This window comes from Vitis riparia, chromosome 4 (genome assembly GCF_004353265.1).
Source record: "Vitis riparia cultivar Riparia Gloire de Montpellier isolate 1030 chromosome 4, EGFV_Vit.rip_1.0, whole genome shotgun sequence".
In the NCBI taxonomy this organism is placed as follows: domain Eukaryota; kingdom Viridiplantae; phylum Streptophyta; class Magnoliopsida; order Vitales; family Vitaceae; genus Vitis; species Vitis riparia.
Genome location: NC_048434.1, coordinates 2,693,141 through 2,707,759, shown reverse-complemented (window position 1 = coordinate 2,707,759; position 14,619 = coordinate 2,693,141). Strand labels below are relative to the sequence as shown.

At 35.0% G+C, this 14,619-nt stretch overlaps 2 protein-coding genes across 3 annotated transcripts; one reads left to right on the top strand and one right to left on the bottom strand.

Annotated features, from left to right (window-relative positions):
• Positions 1 to 1,220: 1,220 nt before the first annotated feature.
• Positions 1,221 to 8,997, top strand: LOC117912801. The gene is made up of 8 exons (XM_034827519.1): positions 1,221 to 1,486; positions 1,593 to 1,707; positions 2,252 to 3,510; positions 4,164 to 5,782; positions 6,013 to 6,143; positions 6,284 to 7,131; positions 7,900 to 8,012; positions 8,509 to 8,997. The coding sequence occupies exons 1-8, from the start codon at positions 1,454 to 1,456 to the stop codon at positions 8,873 to 8,875; spliced, it is 4,485 nt and encodes a 1,494-aa protein (XP_034683410.1). The 5' UTR covers positions 1,221 to 1,453; the 3' UTR covers positions 8,876 to 8,997.
• A 595-nt stretch (positions 8,998 to 9,592) lies between these two features.
• On the bottom strand, positions 9,593 to 12,679 carry LOC117913491. 2 transcript variants are annotated; one of them, XM_034828474.1, is made up of 4 exons: positions 12,606 to 12,679; positions 11,639 to 11,757; positions 10,839 to 11,053; positions 9,593 to 10,054 (listed from the first exon to the last, which is right to left on the bottom strand). In XM_034828474.1, exons 2-4 carry the CDS (start codon positions 11,726 to 11,728, stop codon positions 9,754 to 9,756), a joined length of 606 nt encoding a protein of 201 aa, XP_034684365.1. In that variant the 5' UTR covers positions 11,729 to 11,757; positions 12,606 to 12,679; the 3' UTR covers positions 9,593 to 9,753. The 2 variants fall into 2 exon arrangements, with proteins under 2 accessions (XP_034684365.1, XP_034684366.1); XM_034828475.1 differs by lacking the exon at positions 12,606 to 12,679 and adding an exon at positions 12,346 to 12,556.
• Positions 12,680 to 14,619: the final 1,940 nt, after the last annotated feature.

Below are 14,619 nucleotides of genomic sequence, written 5' to 3'. Positions count from 1 at the left end.
GGGTTTATATATGCAACAAATTTAGGGTTAGGGTTTTAGGACGGCTTCCAATTGACCACTGCCCACAATGGGTTCGGGTCAAAAGTGGCTGATACTGAACCCGTTTGAAATTGAGTGGTACCCGTATTCCACGTAACTTGGGTGCAACTCGGGTGTGCTGGTGCCACCAAGGTTCGGATAAATTTGAGCAAATATTTTCAATAATTGCATTTGAGTTTTGGTTAACTTTTTTCAATCTAAATTCAATTTGTGTTTCACTCAAATCAAGCTTCAAACAATTCGAATATGATTCAAATTTAATATTTTTATAATATTTATAATGTTTATTATTCAATATAATAATATTTTTTTATCAAATTTAATATTTTTATAATATTTATTATCCGTTATAATAAATTTTTTTTAATATGACTCGAATTTAATATTTTTATAATGTTTATTATCTTATATAATAATATTTTTTATTTTAAAAAATCAAATTATTATCATATCATGTACTTTTCAATTTTATTTTTTTTTAAATACATTATTGTTATTTTTAAGTTTTCTCTTATTTATTATCTAGTTTTTTTGTTAAAAATATTAAAAAAATGGATTTTGAATCATATAATTCAATAAACCTGAATTTAATCCAATTAACCATGGTTTAACTCAACTAACCTGAATTCAACCCGAGTTTAAAAAATTTGAGTCAATTTAAACTTTGATTAATTATTTTTAATTTGGCCTATGTTAACATTAGTCATCAACGTGGTGAATCGGTCAAAGTTGGAACCCTAATAATACCAAATGTGATAGTCTAAAAGGTCCAATAAAGTTCATAACTAACCAAAATTCAATTTACATACGAAACTCATTTATCTAATCACAATTAAATTTGAGGTTGAACCAAACTTCATCTAAATTTTAATAAATTAATAAGAATTATATAACCTTAACATTCATTTTCTTAGATATTTTATCAAATAACTTATATTTAATAAGTAAAAAACTATTTTTAGCATTCATTTAACTAGTGTTCCATAACTTTATAAATCATCAATATATGTATTTGAGGTTTTTTGGGCCCAAGCCCAAGGAAAAATGCAAATCAAGTCGTGGAAACCGTAGAAAATGGGTTTGGATTCGGTTTGGGTTGGGAGCCCGCTTAGATGAAAAATCAAAAGGGCAAAAATGAAATATTAGAAGGAAAAGGAAAAAAAAATGGAAGCGGAAATTGAATGGGAAAAATACTTCGCTGGAAACAAACATGGGTCTGCATAGAGCTGAGGCAGTGGCAATAGTAGGAGGGAGAGAAAGAGGCGGTGAGGGGTGTGGCGTCAGTGGAAGGGCCGAACCCCTCAATCGAAGAGAGAAGAGGCAAAATCTTAAACCCTAACGCTGCAAGTCCGATCCATCCTTCTTTTACTTTCGTTTCGGAAGTTTCAGATTGAAGTTTTAGTGAAACCTTGCAATGGCTTCTGATGAGAATCCTTGCTGCGCACTGGTATTTTATTTGTATTATTATTACTTTTTTTTTTGGGGGGAGATGAAATCTTTTCCATCACTGGTTTTATTGTCTCTGATTAACGTGTTGTCTCGTGTTGCATTAGTTGAAGGAGAGATACTCGAAGTTGGAAGAGAAACGGAATGCTCTCCGGCAAGCCGTGAAGCTGTTGGAGCAACAAATTCAAAAGATTGAATCCGATAATCTCCGTCTTAAGAAAGGTTTTCCGATCTTGCTTATCTCCGTTGTTTTCCGTTTTTCCTTTTTTTTTTTCCACTTTTCTTCAATTTATTATATCTGAACGTGGATTCCAGCCAACATCAATCCGATGAAATTGAATTCCTTATGGGTGTGTTTGGCGCGTGGGGATAAAAATGGAAATGGGATGGGAATGGAGGGGAATCATAATACCTAGTAGAAGAGAGAAATCAAAATCCTAGTGAGAGTAGGATTTGATTTTCGTAACAGGGAATCGTTGATTGCTATTCCCATTATAAAAAACCAATCCAGGTCATGAATCAGTAGGAGATGGAATTGATTTCCCATTCTCTATGTCATCATTCCAAACATGGTCTATGGGCATTGGAATTACTGCATTCCTTTGCTATGCTATTCTTCTAAATATGACATTGACAGGGTATATGTAATTGGCAATGCTGAGTACACATTGGATGATGAGAGAAACTACCTGATTTATTGGGTCTTAATTGGTGAATATATTTCAATTTGTTGAATTGCATTTTTTATTTTTTTTTTATTTTGCAGCATTTGAAGAAGAGCACACACAGGTGGAATTTGAGAGACAGGAGAAACTGAAAGAATCATTACTTAGAGTTTCTTTGGAGAATGAAATCTCTTCATTGAAGCATGAGATCTCATCCTTGCAGCTAAAAGGGGGCTCGGGAACTCAAGATGGAGATGGGGCTGAAAGGGGAGCAGAAATAAATAGACTGAACAAGCTCCTTGAAGAAGAGAGAATGAGGGCAGATTCTGAGAGGAAGAAAGCTGAAGCTGAGAAGAGTAAAGCTGCTGAGGCATGGAAAATTGTGAAAGCTGAGAAGGGTAAGGCTGATAAAGAAAAGAAGATTGCTAATCTTGAAGGGAAAAAGGCAGAGGAATACAGGCTTCAGTTGGAGATATTAAAGAAGGAAGCTGATGAAGCAAGGTCCAAGGCAGAAGATGCAAATAAAAGGTGTGAAAGGGAAAAGCAGAAGGCAGCAAAGGAGAAAAGACGTGCAGATTTGGAGATTTCCAAAGCGGAAGAGCAAAGGAAGCTTGCAGAAGCAAATGAGAAGAAGGCCATGGTAGAAAAATCCCATGCTGATCATCTGTCTAAACAGTTGGAAGAGGATAGACAAAAGATTGAGAAATTTCAGAAAGAGATAGATGAACTCGTGTCCTCTAGGAAACAAGTTGAGGCTCTTGCTGTTCCACCTGATAAAAGTGTGAATACCGAAACTTCAAAAATGAAAGCTAGGCAACGGTCAGAAAAGATGAAAAGAGAAGCTGATGATGGAAAGTTGGTCATGAAGTTTCTGAAGTCTGAAGAGGTAAACAAGAAAGTTGATGTAGAAAAACAGAAGGTGACCAGAGAGAAGAAACATGCAGATTTGGAGATGGCAAAAGCAAAGCTTGCAAAAGCAAATAGAAAGAAAGCCATGCAAGAAAAATGTCGTGCCGATCAGTTATCTCGGCAGTTAGAAAAACATAGACGCGGGATTGAGGAATTACGGAAGGAGCTAAATGGGCTTGTGCCTTCTGGAAATTTGGCTGAGGCTCCTGCTGTTCCACCTGAAATGGATGTCACAATTGGAAATATGAAGCTTCTCAAGAAAAAATTGAAGTTTGAAAAGATGCAAGTGAAGCATGCCAAACAAATGGCTAAGTTAGAAAAAGATCGTAATAATATAATGCAGCAAGAATTAAGTCACTTGAAGCAGGACTTTGCTCAATTTTCACATCGCTTGGATATGCTGGATATCTGTCTCTCACGTAAAGTTGAAGGTACAAACGGCATAGCAAAGGTTGGTTTCCTCGTACAAAGTACTTATCCACAGTGTTTAAGAAAATGAGTTGCAAACATGTCTGGTTTGATGCCATTATGATGACATTGATTTTTGAAAAAATAGCATACAGATTCTGACATTTGTTAGTGTACTTTGCTAACCGAGAAGCAAGGTTGCTGAAGTATTCTTGAATATAGGTGTACACCTGATAACTGTTTAGTATACTAACCTGTTGGGTAGAGCATAAGTTTGCTCTTAATAATACTTCATACTGCATTGTGAGTTTTGTGATTATTTGCAGAAAAACATTTCTATGGTTTATTCATCAAAACTGTCATGAAATGGTCAACTAACATAAAATGGAATTTCTTTTGCTTTCCTTGCCTCTCCCTTCCTCTGGTTTTTGTTTTTGAAGCATTTTAGACTAAATGCTGCCTTCTGGCTCTTAAAGTAAGGTTGTTTTTTCAATTCTTAATGACATTGTCTCTGCCATTGACCATGCATTTCCATGTTGACATGCAGAGAATTTATTGGGTGGTTGCAGATACCTTTATTTTGCACATCTCTGTATATTTGGCTATAAATATAATGTATTTTTCTTTCCTGGGGATCAAAGCAAGCACAAGCTTCTGCACATGGTTTGTTTACTGAATTATTTAATTACTCTGCAGGATGAAGACTTCTCAAACGTGCAACAATTGAACTTGAAGAGAAGACCTTCTGGTGTAGAACCATTTCAGGCATGCCTCCCGAGGGAAAACAGAATTGTAAATCATTGCTGCACAGCTATAAATTCTTCTGATCTTTTCAGGCCAACCCAAGAACATAATGTACCACTGCTTCCTATATCTGGAGGGAACTCTGTTGGGTCCATCTCAGGTATTGATTCTCAATCAGAGTCTCTGCTTGGAGGCTCTGACCAAAAAATGTTACAGAGTTCTGCCATAAATTCCAGTATGGCATCTTTTTCTGATAGACAGTTGGTGGGCTCACAGGAAAGGGGTGCTTTTTCTGTCACCACATCAACAAAATTAGCTGAAGAGAACTCAAATCTACGACCAACCAGTTCCAGATTTTCTCATGGAGCTACCAAAATGAGGTACAATGGAGAGTTTGCAGTGGTGGCTGAAAATTGTGTCAAGGGTCCTTTTGCTTTTGATGTTGTTGGAAGAGATATTGGGCGTAGTAGGAAGAGGAAGAGGGTTCATGCTGCAGTTGAATCCATTGAAAATTTGCATTCTGAGGATAAAAGGTTGCATCTGCAGGTAGAAGAACAGCTCTCTATTTTGGATGATGAGTCAAAGAGAAACATAAACAAACCATTGGAAGATGGAAGATGTTTGGTTTCTGACCTGCAAGGTGATCCTAATGCAAAGAATGGCTGGTCAAGTAAGAAACCAAGGGTTTCTCATAAAAAGGAAGTGGTTGTAAAGCACTTGTGTCATCCTGACAAGCAAAAAAAGGCAGAGAAACTTGGAACTGAAGGCAGTGATGAGGCAAATCCCAGCACTCTAGCATCTGCACTTGCAGGTAATCATACTGGGGTTGCTCGGGGATGCAAGGATGGACTATGTACTTCTGATAGGAGCAATCAAGATGCTTTGCTGAGCTTTGAGGAACAAGTTAATGGGGATTATATGAAATTGCTGGACTTGGATAGTGCTGTTGATGAGGCTTTTTATCGAATAGCAATTGAAACTCCTCTATCGCCTACTCTTCCTGAGATTGAGATCCATGCTAACCAAGCATATGAAGTAGATAACTCTAATTGTTTGGAGGAAAGTTTTAATGAGATGTTGTCAAATGAAAAACACAATTCAGTGCCATCTCCTAGCTTTGATGTCATCAATTTGGAGATTAATTCCAATCAGTTCAAGTTCAATCTTTCAGATACTTCCCAAAATCCATTGTTGCTTAAGTGTGATTGTCTAGCTGATTCTTTTGAAAAGCCAGAAAATAATGAGAATGCTATTCATAGTCCTATATATTGTGAGGGAAAAACTTGTTCTAATCAGATTTTTGGATCCAGTGCTGAGGAGGGGATGCCAAATATATCTGTTTTTATAAATGAGGGAGCAAAATTTCTTAGTGAAGATGAAGTTGGAGCTCCTCGTGATAATATTCCTGAATTCTGTATTGTGTTTTCGGATACCAAGGAGAATAGCTGCATTTCTAGGATATTATGTGCCATCAGGACCTGTATAGCTCGCTGCCATTTGGTTTCTCGATCAGTTTGGATGGTGGAAGAAATTATCCATGCTCTTTTAATGGAAGTAGATCTTCTGCCCAAGTAAGTGACTCATTGCTGTCGAAGTTGGCACAAGATATGCGCTGTGATGTCAATGCTACTAGAAACTTTATATTTGTCATTTACTTGTGTTTGTTTTTTGATATTGATAGTCTGCATTATCCCCATGATTGACAAATTAGCTTAAATACATGCTTTATGCTATATAATATTATGAAAATTGGAGATGATTTTTTTTTTTTCTTCTTTTTTTCTGGATAAATTTATTTCAGGGAGAAAGCTTGTGTGCTCTTTTCGCTACTATTGCACAACCTTTCTGGAGCTGCGTTAAAGATATGCCAGAACATTTTAACTGGAGAGTCTATCTGCTGCTTAGACTCTTTTTCTGCACAGATAAACACAGGTCTGTCCATTTGGTGCATGATTGCATATTTACATGTCATATTATGATATATTCTCATGTTTGTTTCCCCATAATGTTGTGGTTTGAATGTGTTGTCTTCAGTTTTCTTACATTGACAAGTTAACATTCTTATGGTGCAGTGATGTCCAATGTAGAGATGAGAAGCTTGTTTGCAAAGTTATGTCATTTGGATGAGCTACTTAGTCTTATCGAGGAGTTCCTTATGGGTAAAAAAGTTCTGGTGTATAATAGTGCATCTCCTGAATCATTCGTAGTATGCGATTCAAGATTCAGCATTCTTGTGGATGGGGTAGATAGAATTATGTCCTTTGAAACAGCTTCAACTCACCAGTTGGTGGCAGGGAGTATCATATTAGCATCAATTTGCACGGCTATTGACCACATCGGTTTTATCTGTGAGGCTTCATATGATATTTTCCGGATGCACAGATCTGATTCTTCATTGCTGCTGACAATTCTTCATGTTTTTGCTCATGTCTGTGGAAAAAAATATTTTACCTTGAGCAATTACTGTTTGATAATGACCGTTATGAAATCTTTAGTTACGATTAGTGAGGGACGGAATTTGTCAATCGAAACTACATCCTGTCTTTCATCTTGGAGTAAGGTTCAAAATGAGTTTCCTCCATGCATCAAATGCCCATTTTCTCAGAATGCAGCTTCTGTGGATATTGTCATATCGCTGCTCTTGGAGAAGCTTCAGGATTATGCCATTTCAGATGCTGTGGATCAAGAGCTAATCAAATCAGACAAGTCATTGAATTCTGGATCCCTGTCCAGCAAGGATAAAGCTGAAAAAAAATCTGATCTTCAAGAGGCTTTCTGTGTTCACTCAATGAAATGTGACATGCCTTGCTGTTTTAACGACTTTGTGATGCCTGCAATTCAGTCAGGATCTGATTTTAACAGAACGTTGTGCCACTTCATTGATATCCTGTCATTGGTGGAGCTTGTCGCCAGCAGTATGGTATAAACTTTTTCCCTTTACTGGATACCTTAGTATTTGTTTCATTTTTCCTTGTTTTGGTGTGCTTATGTTGCTGGGGTGCAGCTACCCATAGCCTTCCCACGGTGCACTTTGCTTGACTAGGCAACCATGGAATCATGGTATTTATTATATTCTGATAAGATTTTCAAAACTTTGAATTTCATATTAGTTTCATGTCTTATTGTTTTTTTTTTTTTTTCCTTTTCAAATTCAACCTATTTCCTGAAGGCAAATTCCAGTGTTTCAATGATGTTCTGAAATTTTTGAAATTTTGCTCTGTTTTCAAACAGATTTGAGATTCATGAGAAAGCAGAAGTTAAATATTGGGGATATAATTTGTGTTGCAAATCCTTCAGTTTCTATTTCAAAAAATGTAGATTTCAAATTGAGTGCTATAATATGGAGTGTTAAAGTAAGTAAAATTTGACCACAAGATGAAAGATACAGAGTAAGGTAGTATAGGTTTTCCCGTGAATAACCAATGGAAACCATTTGAATCTTTCTTTTAAAAATAATAATGCATGAGGAAAAATTCTCTGAGCTTGCTTTATCTTTTATCAGTGTAAGAAGGATGTTTCATGGATTTGACCCAAATGAATATGTATGTCAATTATAATTTTTGTCACTCTGTGTGTTATATCTTTCTCATACATGGTTTCCCCCCAGTTTTCTGTCATGGTAAATGGTTTTATAATATGGCAAAAGATTAGTATCTGACTTTATAACCATTTTCTTATTTACATGCAGAGCTGGGAGTGGACATGCGACAAAGTTGTCCCTCACCTGTTGAAAATGTTGAATTTGTGTGATATGGATGACACTTCTGCAGCAATTGTCATTCTTCTTGGCCAACTGGGAAGGTAAAGTATGATTTTGATTTGGCATGAATAATCACTGGTGCTAGTTCTTGATTATTGTCTTTGTAATGGGGATCACTGTCAACCTTCTAAATAAGGGTAGGGGCCTTGGTATCTGCTTGGTGTTTGTTGAAGATTTAAAGCCAAGTGGGTGCTTAGCAGGAGAGTTTCGATGTCTAGATCTTTGGACCAGATATAGTAGGTCAGACTTTGTGGGTGAGCCATGCATACCCTAGCAATTTGGCACATATACAAGAACAATTTGAACCACCCTAGTTCCAATATATATGCACATTATTAGAACTTTTGAACAGGAGTAAAAAAAATAAATAAAAATTAGAACTTCCATGACTCACCCAATCTACTCCATTTTATCATCTATGTGCCAACGCCCCAGTGGCAACAACTATTTGAGTGAATACCATTTTATCATGTTCTTGTTATTCCACCATGTTCTAATATTTGCTTTAATTCAAATAATCTTTGTTCTAATATTCAGGATTGGAGTTGATGCTGGTGGGTACGAAGACACTGGGGTTGAGACTGTCAGATGTGGATTATACTCTTATCTCTGCAAGATAATAACAAGGAAAACCTGCCTTCCTCTTCACATTTCCACCATCACTGCTTTGCTTGGGCTTCTCGCGGTTGAGTTGAAAGAATTTGTTCAGACTGATGTGGTGGATCTCCCAGACGTCACTAGTAAGTCTGCTCTTGTTCATGATATAAGGAACTGGTTTTCTTCGCTGAGCAAGGAGCAACAGTCCTTCTCAGTTAGCCTTATCCAGTCCTTCGATGTTCAAAAGAATGAAAATGCTCAATGTAGTTACAGAATTGGACATCTTGGTACTGCTAGTGCACTCTGATCCAAATTTTTAGTAGGGATGTTGCTAGCAGGTGCTTTTTTTAATTTCAATATACTCAGATGAGCATATGAAGTTCACCATTTTTGAGAAAGAAAGTTGTTTTCTGGTTGTTAATTGTTTTACTTGCATGTTCTTTCTTCGTTTAGTAGAGCTCTCAAACTTTGAACCACACTTACCTGCTGCTGCAACTCTGCTTCAGTGTAAGAGCTGAAATGAGAGGAGATGATGTGGTACATGACAATTGGGCAGTGGGCATTTTTTTTTAAAGAATCCTTTATATTTAAATATAAACCAAAAAATGTACTTTTGATAATATATCATATAAAAAAAATTATCCATCAAGTTATCATTCAAAAATCCTTAAAGAAATTCTACGAATTTTAAAATATTATAGGACCTTTTTAACCCTTTCCAAAATCACTTTCCAATGAGCCGTATGAATCCCACCGTCTCATGGGAAACTGATATTCGTAAAGTCATAGCCCACCCGCCAATTTTACAACCTGTACAAGCGGATGCCGCAAGTTAGACAGCCAGTAATAGAAAGCAATGGAGTCATGGACCGCAGACAAAGTGAAGCGTCCACTATCGACAAATAATCCAAAGTAACTGGGTGAGTCATTGATAAGAAAGGGATCGCATGGGGGTGACTTCAGAGAACCTATGAGAACAACTTGTAGGATGTCAACCCCCATGCCCTGGTAGGAATGGTGAGGAGTGTGAACAAAACAAAGAAATTTCGAAACATTTGAGGTCCATTACATAAGTTGCTTCATTGCTAATAAGTGGGGAGTATACTAATAATATGTGAAGGAAACGTTTCCAACCCAAACAGAAAGAAGACATAAGTTGTTATGGCCATCAGGATAGGGGACATTTTAAGCAATGCCCTTTACAGGTACATTTGAACTATATTCATTTGTGAGAACCTCGCTTTGTTCACCCTTAGGGTCCTTTTCCACTGTTTCAAAGTAGTCCTCTCGCACATTGTCAGCTAACATTAGGGAAACCAACCAGAAGAGGGAAGCATCGAGGGCTATGAAGGCACCGCCACCAAGGAGACCAGTCTTGGCAGTGGGGCATGTAGTCTTCAGGTTGTGATGAACATTGCGTATCAAGTGAAGTTGCTCTGTGATTGTTGGCCATAACAACATTGCTGCTGCCAATCCAGCCATACCCCTGTGGTTTTATCACCATCAAGAAGGCAGAATACACAGCTTAAATTTACAAATGAAAGTGATTTAATCATCTTTTTTTAGATTTTATCCAACATTGTGTGTACCACCCCAATGTGTATTGGTGTGAGTTATGTGAAGCTTGAAGACAATTCTTAGGTGTCTAGCTCACATCACTAAGCCTTTTACTAGGGCTCTCTGCTACTTTCAAAGTCAATAACTAAAATCAGGTGAACTTGCAGTAAGTTTTGTTCTTCTAATGTTCACTAGTATTCTACATCAATAAAATCTTTATCTTCTTGGATTAGGGTTTTTCCCAACACCAATTTCACTTCATGAAGCTTCGCTACAGCATCATGACTCTGTTATGCAAATAGTCAGTGAAGGGTTTGTGTAGAATTAACCAATACAATCTTTTTTGTTGCTTCCTTAGTTGGTGGATAATTCGGCTCATGGGTATTAATAAAAGACTGCAATTGATGACAGCAAGATCTCCTAAAGCCTTTCTAATCTTCCTTCTCCTGAAAAGCTACCATTACCATTTCCCTGTTGATGGTTGAAAATAACTTTACCCCTTGTGAGCTCTAAAGGTCAAAAATGTATATCCCTAATTCTAGATATTAAACAGTAATTTCCTGGGCTCTTTTTCATTTTGAAGTCTTTTCTTACTCAGAAGAAGTAAACAGGGAATTTTATTAGATTTTCTTACAAGCTTTCTTGTTATATGGTCCTTCTAAACTCTTCAGTGATCAAAATGCAACACAGAAAACTGAGGAAAGTATACTTACAAAGCGATATTGAAGAATACAAGGAAGCTGGTGCTTCGAAACAAAGCAGCTTGTGGAATAGATCTTCCTTTGTAAGGGTAAAATAGAGACAAATACCCAGCCACAGTAGATGCAACTAGAAACGCAACTGACAGATACCCCAAGACAACAGTAGGATCCGATGAATATTTGCAAATTACAACACCTTTCCCTTGAATTGCAGTTCCAGAATCTGGCTGTGGAAACCCAAAATGGAAAGCAATTGTAAATTAGTAATCAAGTCCATAGCTATTAGAATGAAAAAACGCTTTCATGGACAAAAGTAGAAAAACAAAGGGTTTTGCCATTTGCATTCAACAATTAGTGCACTTGCAGCCATCCTTCAGAGCTTACACTCAGGGTATCACCAAAAGCTAAAGATGGTGTTCAGACAAAATGGAATTATCTACATTTCGGCCAAAAAGAAAAATGAAACCACTAAATTCATTGTTTGTAGCTCGATGCCTGTGCAGACATGCCAACAGAAAACCATAACAGAAGAAAGTTCAAATACATATGTACTAGAATTTGGGAAGCGCCAACAGAGACCAAGACATTCAAATCCAACAATCAAGGGATCTCCCAATCTAAATAGCATGTTCTACTAAAGAATTTTGGAAATCTGTCTATCATATGTCCTCCACTAGCTGATTTTAGCTTAAACAGGTCCTTGAAATGACATAAAAATTGATGATCATAAACAATTGTTAAGAAGTTAAGTGAAATCCCGAAACCCTTTTAATCAAATAACATGATATCAAAGGTTCTTTACTTAGGAGTACCTTCTTATTTTCAGCAATTACTCCAAACATGAAGGACAATGTTCCAAGCGTTGCCACAATGATGGACATCTGCTTGATAGTAGCCGCCATCACACCTGAAGAAACAAATTCACAAACACCTTGCAACAAAAAAGCATAAAATTTAGGAGACCGTCAAAGAGGATTCAAACGAGAACAATGAAATGGAAACAGCGAAATCAAAAGGGTTCCAATCAGAATCAATCTTCAAATTCAAACAACTAAACCACTAGTTACAGGCTTACAGCACACAATCCCATGCTTTTAAGATCATATTAGAGCCTTTCCTTCACACAAAAACCTAAAAACCCTAAGGAAGCATGGAAGAAAATCCTTAATAGAGCATAATTACCGATCTAAAACAAATTAAATGATAAAAAATCAACATGAAATTCTACAAAACCATACACAGTCTCTCAAACAAAGCAGAATAATTTTTCCATTTCCTTCCCTCTCTAGCAATAATCAAGCACAGAAGCATCGCCACCATCAACAATTACATAGTTGGATAACGAAAAACTTGAAGCACGGAGTCAAGAAATATCAGAACAGATAAAATTCAGGACTAAATATTGAAAAAAATATATGTTACTACAGATTAAAATTCACTTCCAATTTTTTTAAAAATAAAAATAAATAAATAAAAATAACCCAGAAAGCAATCTATGTGCTAGCAGAATAAAACTGACCAAGAATTTCACTTCAGCTGAATTCAGAGAGAGAGAAAAAAAAATCTTTGTGGGGGGAAAGATTCCCCAGAGAGAAGATCTTCAGTGGAAAAAAGGAACCGTACTAGCAAAATAAAATAATAGAATCAAAAGGAAAAGAAAAGAAAAGAAACTAGGACGGCGTTTGGCAGATGAGAAAATAACATGAAAATTGAGAATTGAACTAAGAGATAATTTCTGGGCAACCAAAGAGAGGGAGAATCAGTGATTCAGATACTCACTTTTGCTGGTAGGTGGAGAAGAAAGAGGAAAGGCTCAGATCCATTTATACTGAAGTCAACTCACATATATTAGAATTCTAAGGGCCCTGTCCTCCACAGGATAAATTATTATTTAATTATATTAAAAAATATTATTAATTTTGAGTCTTAAATTCTCCAAAACAACCAATAAAACGACACCTTAGACATAAGGGAATACCTTAAAAAAAAGATTCAAACTCTCTCTTTTTTGAGAAAATCCTTTCTTAGAGTCTTAGAAGTCCATTCCCACCTCGGTTGTTTTTTGATGTTGTGAAATAATGAAAGCAATTTATTAAAATAGTTTTTTTTTTAAATAAATTTAGATAATAGTTGTCATTTTTTTTCAAAAAATATATATTTAAAATATTAGAAAACAACTAAAATTTTATTTAATTATAGGATTTGGAAACCGTTTTAAAAATAATAGAAAATAAAATATTGTTTTGGTGAGATACTAGGCTTTATTTAAAAAAAAAAAAGAAATTATTTTAATAAATTATATTAAAATATCAAATAAATCCTTTTATTAAGACTTTTTTTCCAAATTTTGATATAAAAAAATTAAAATTAATTTTAAAGTGATACAAGCTATCTTAAAATCATTGAAACATACAAAAATAAATAAATAAACTTTTAGAATTCGTTTGACATGAATTCTATGAAGTGTTTTCACCTTAAAAAGTATTTTTGAAAAAAAAAATTAGACTTTTGATAAAATTTAGAAAATACTTTTAAAAATCTAAAAAATCATGTATAGTATTAAAATACCTTTTTTTCTAAAAACACTTCGAGAAACTAGTTATAAAGCAAAATAGCCCTTTTATAGAGAAAAATATATATATAAAGTTTAACCCCTTTGCAAAACTTATGTTCAAATTAGGTCACGTAAAAACCATGCCATAAAAAAAAAATTCAAAATTTAAGTTGAAACTTTAATTATTAACTAATATTTCATTTTCAAATTGAAGTCATAATTAGCAAGTGACTTTATTTTTTAACTAAAACTTAGTTATCAATTGAAACTTTATTTTTTAACTGAAATGAGGAACGAGATAGAGAGAACGAGGGAAAGGTGACGAAAAAGTGAAATAAATTAAGAAAATAAAAAAATAAAAAAATTATTTGGCTAACATGGAAAAAAAAAACCCCCATGTGGGTGGAGCTCTTGTTTTAGATAAAAGCAAGTGATACCTTCGCCTATGACCATGAGAAAAACCTCTTCTATAAAAGTGAAAAAGAGTACACTTAAAGGGAAGGAGGTATGGGTTGCCTTCACCTAGTCTCATTCATGTGCCCATAGTTATTATATACCATATAAAAGGAAAATATTTTGATAAATACATGATTTGGACAGTTTAAATATATGATAAAGAATTTGAATAATGAAAATACTATGATATATACCTTATGATAAAATTGGTAAAATCTAAACTCCTCTTTAGGAACTATTTTTAAGATTGGTTTTTTGAATCTGTTTTCAGGGGATTTCCTAGAATATAATTTAATTGTTTTCACTTTTTTTTTAGAGCATTTTAAAAAATAATATATAAGTATAAAAAAATATTAAAAATAAAGTAAATATTATCTTTTAAAAAGATTTAAAAATATAAGAAATATGTTACAATATTCCAAATTTCTAAACAAACTTCACAAACTTTTTCTCTAGATAATGTGGGAAAATTATTTTGAAAAACAATTCATAAAAACTATTTTTTAAAACCTTCCCAAACATGTCCTAAACTTTCTGTCTTTTGAACAGTCTAGTCTAATAAATGGCAAATCTATCATTTTTTTTTCCCCATTGACTCGAACAAACACCAAGCTGATTCCAGCTATGATGAAAAAGACAGGCTGCTCCAAGTCTTGCTTTTTCCTTCCTTCCATGGATGACCAAAACCAGAAATTTAAGATTTGGTTCATACCCCAGAAGGGGAGAAAAAAAAGACAAAACAATCTTGCTTAACCCAAAATTCAATATATTCCAACCCATTAA

What these genes read in the sequence shown, in the direction of transcription:
- LOC117912801 (XM_034827519.1), top strand. Translation starts at nt 1,454, where the DNA reads ATGGCTTCTGATGAGAATCCTTGCTGCGCACTG. An exon ending in GTACAAACGGCATAGCAAAG is followed by an intron (nt 3,511 to 4,163) that starts GTTGGTTTCCTC and finishes ATTACTCTGCAG; the next exon opens with GATGAAGACTTCTCAAACGT. An exon ending in AGCTTGTCGCCAGCAGTATG is followed by an intron (nt 7,132 to 7,899) that starts GTATAAACTTTT and finishes ATTTACATGCAG; the next exon opens with AGCTGGGAGTGGACATGCGA.
- LOC117913491 (XM_034828474.1), bottom strand. Translation starts at nt 11,728, where the DNA reads ATGGCGGCTACTATCAAGCAGATGTCCATCATTGTGGCAACGCTTGGA. An exon ending in TAATTGCTGAAAATAAGAAG is followed by an intron (nt 11,054 to 11,638) that starts GTACTCCTAAGT and finishes GGGTTTCCACAG; the next exon opens with CCAGATTCTGGAACTGCAAT. An exon ending in GTATTCTTCAATATCGCTTT is followed by an intron (nt 10,055 to 10,838) that starts GTAAGTATACTT and finishes ATAAAACCACAG; the next exon opens with GGGTATGGCTGGATTGGCAG.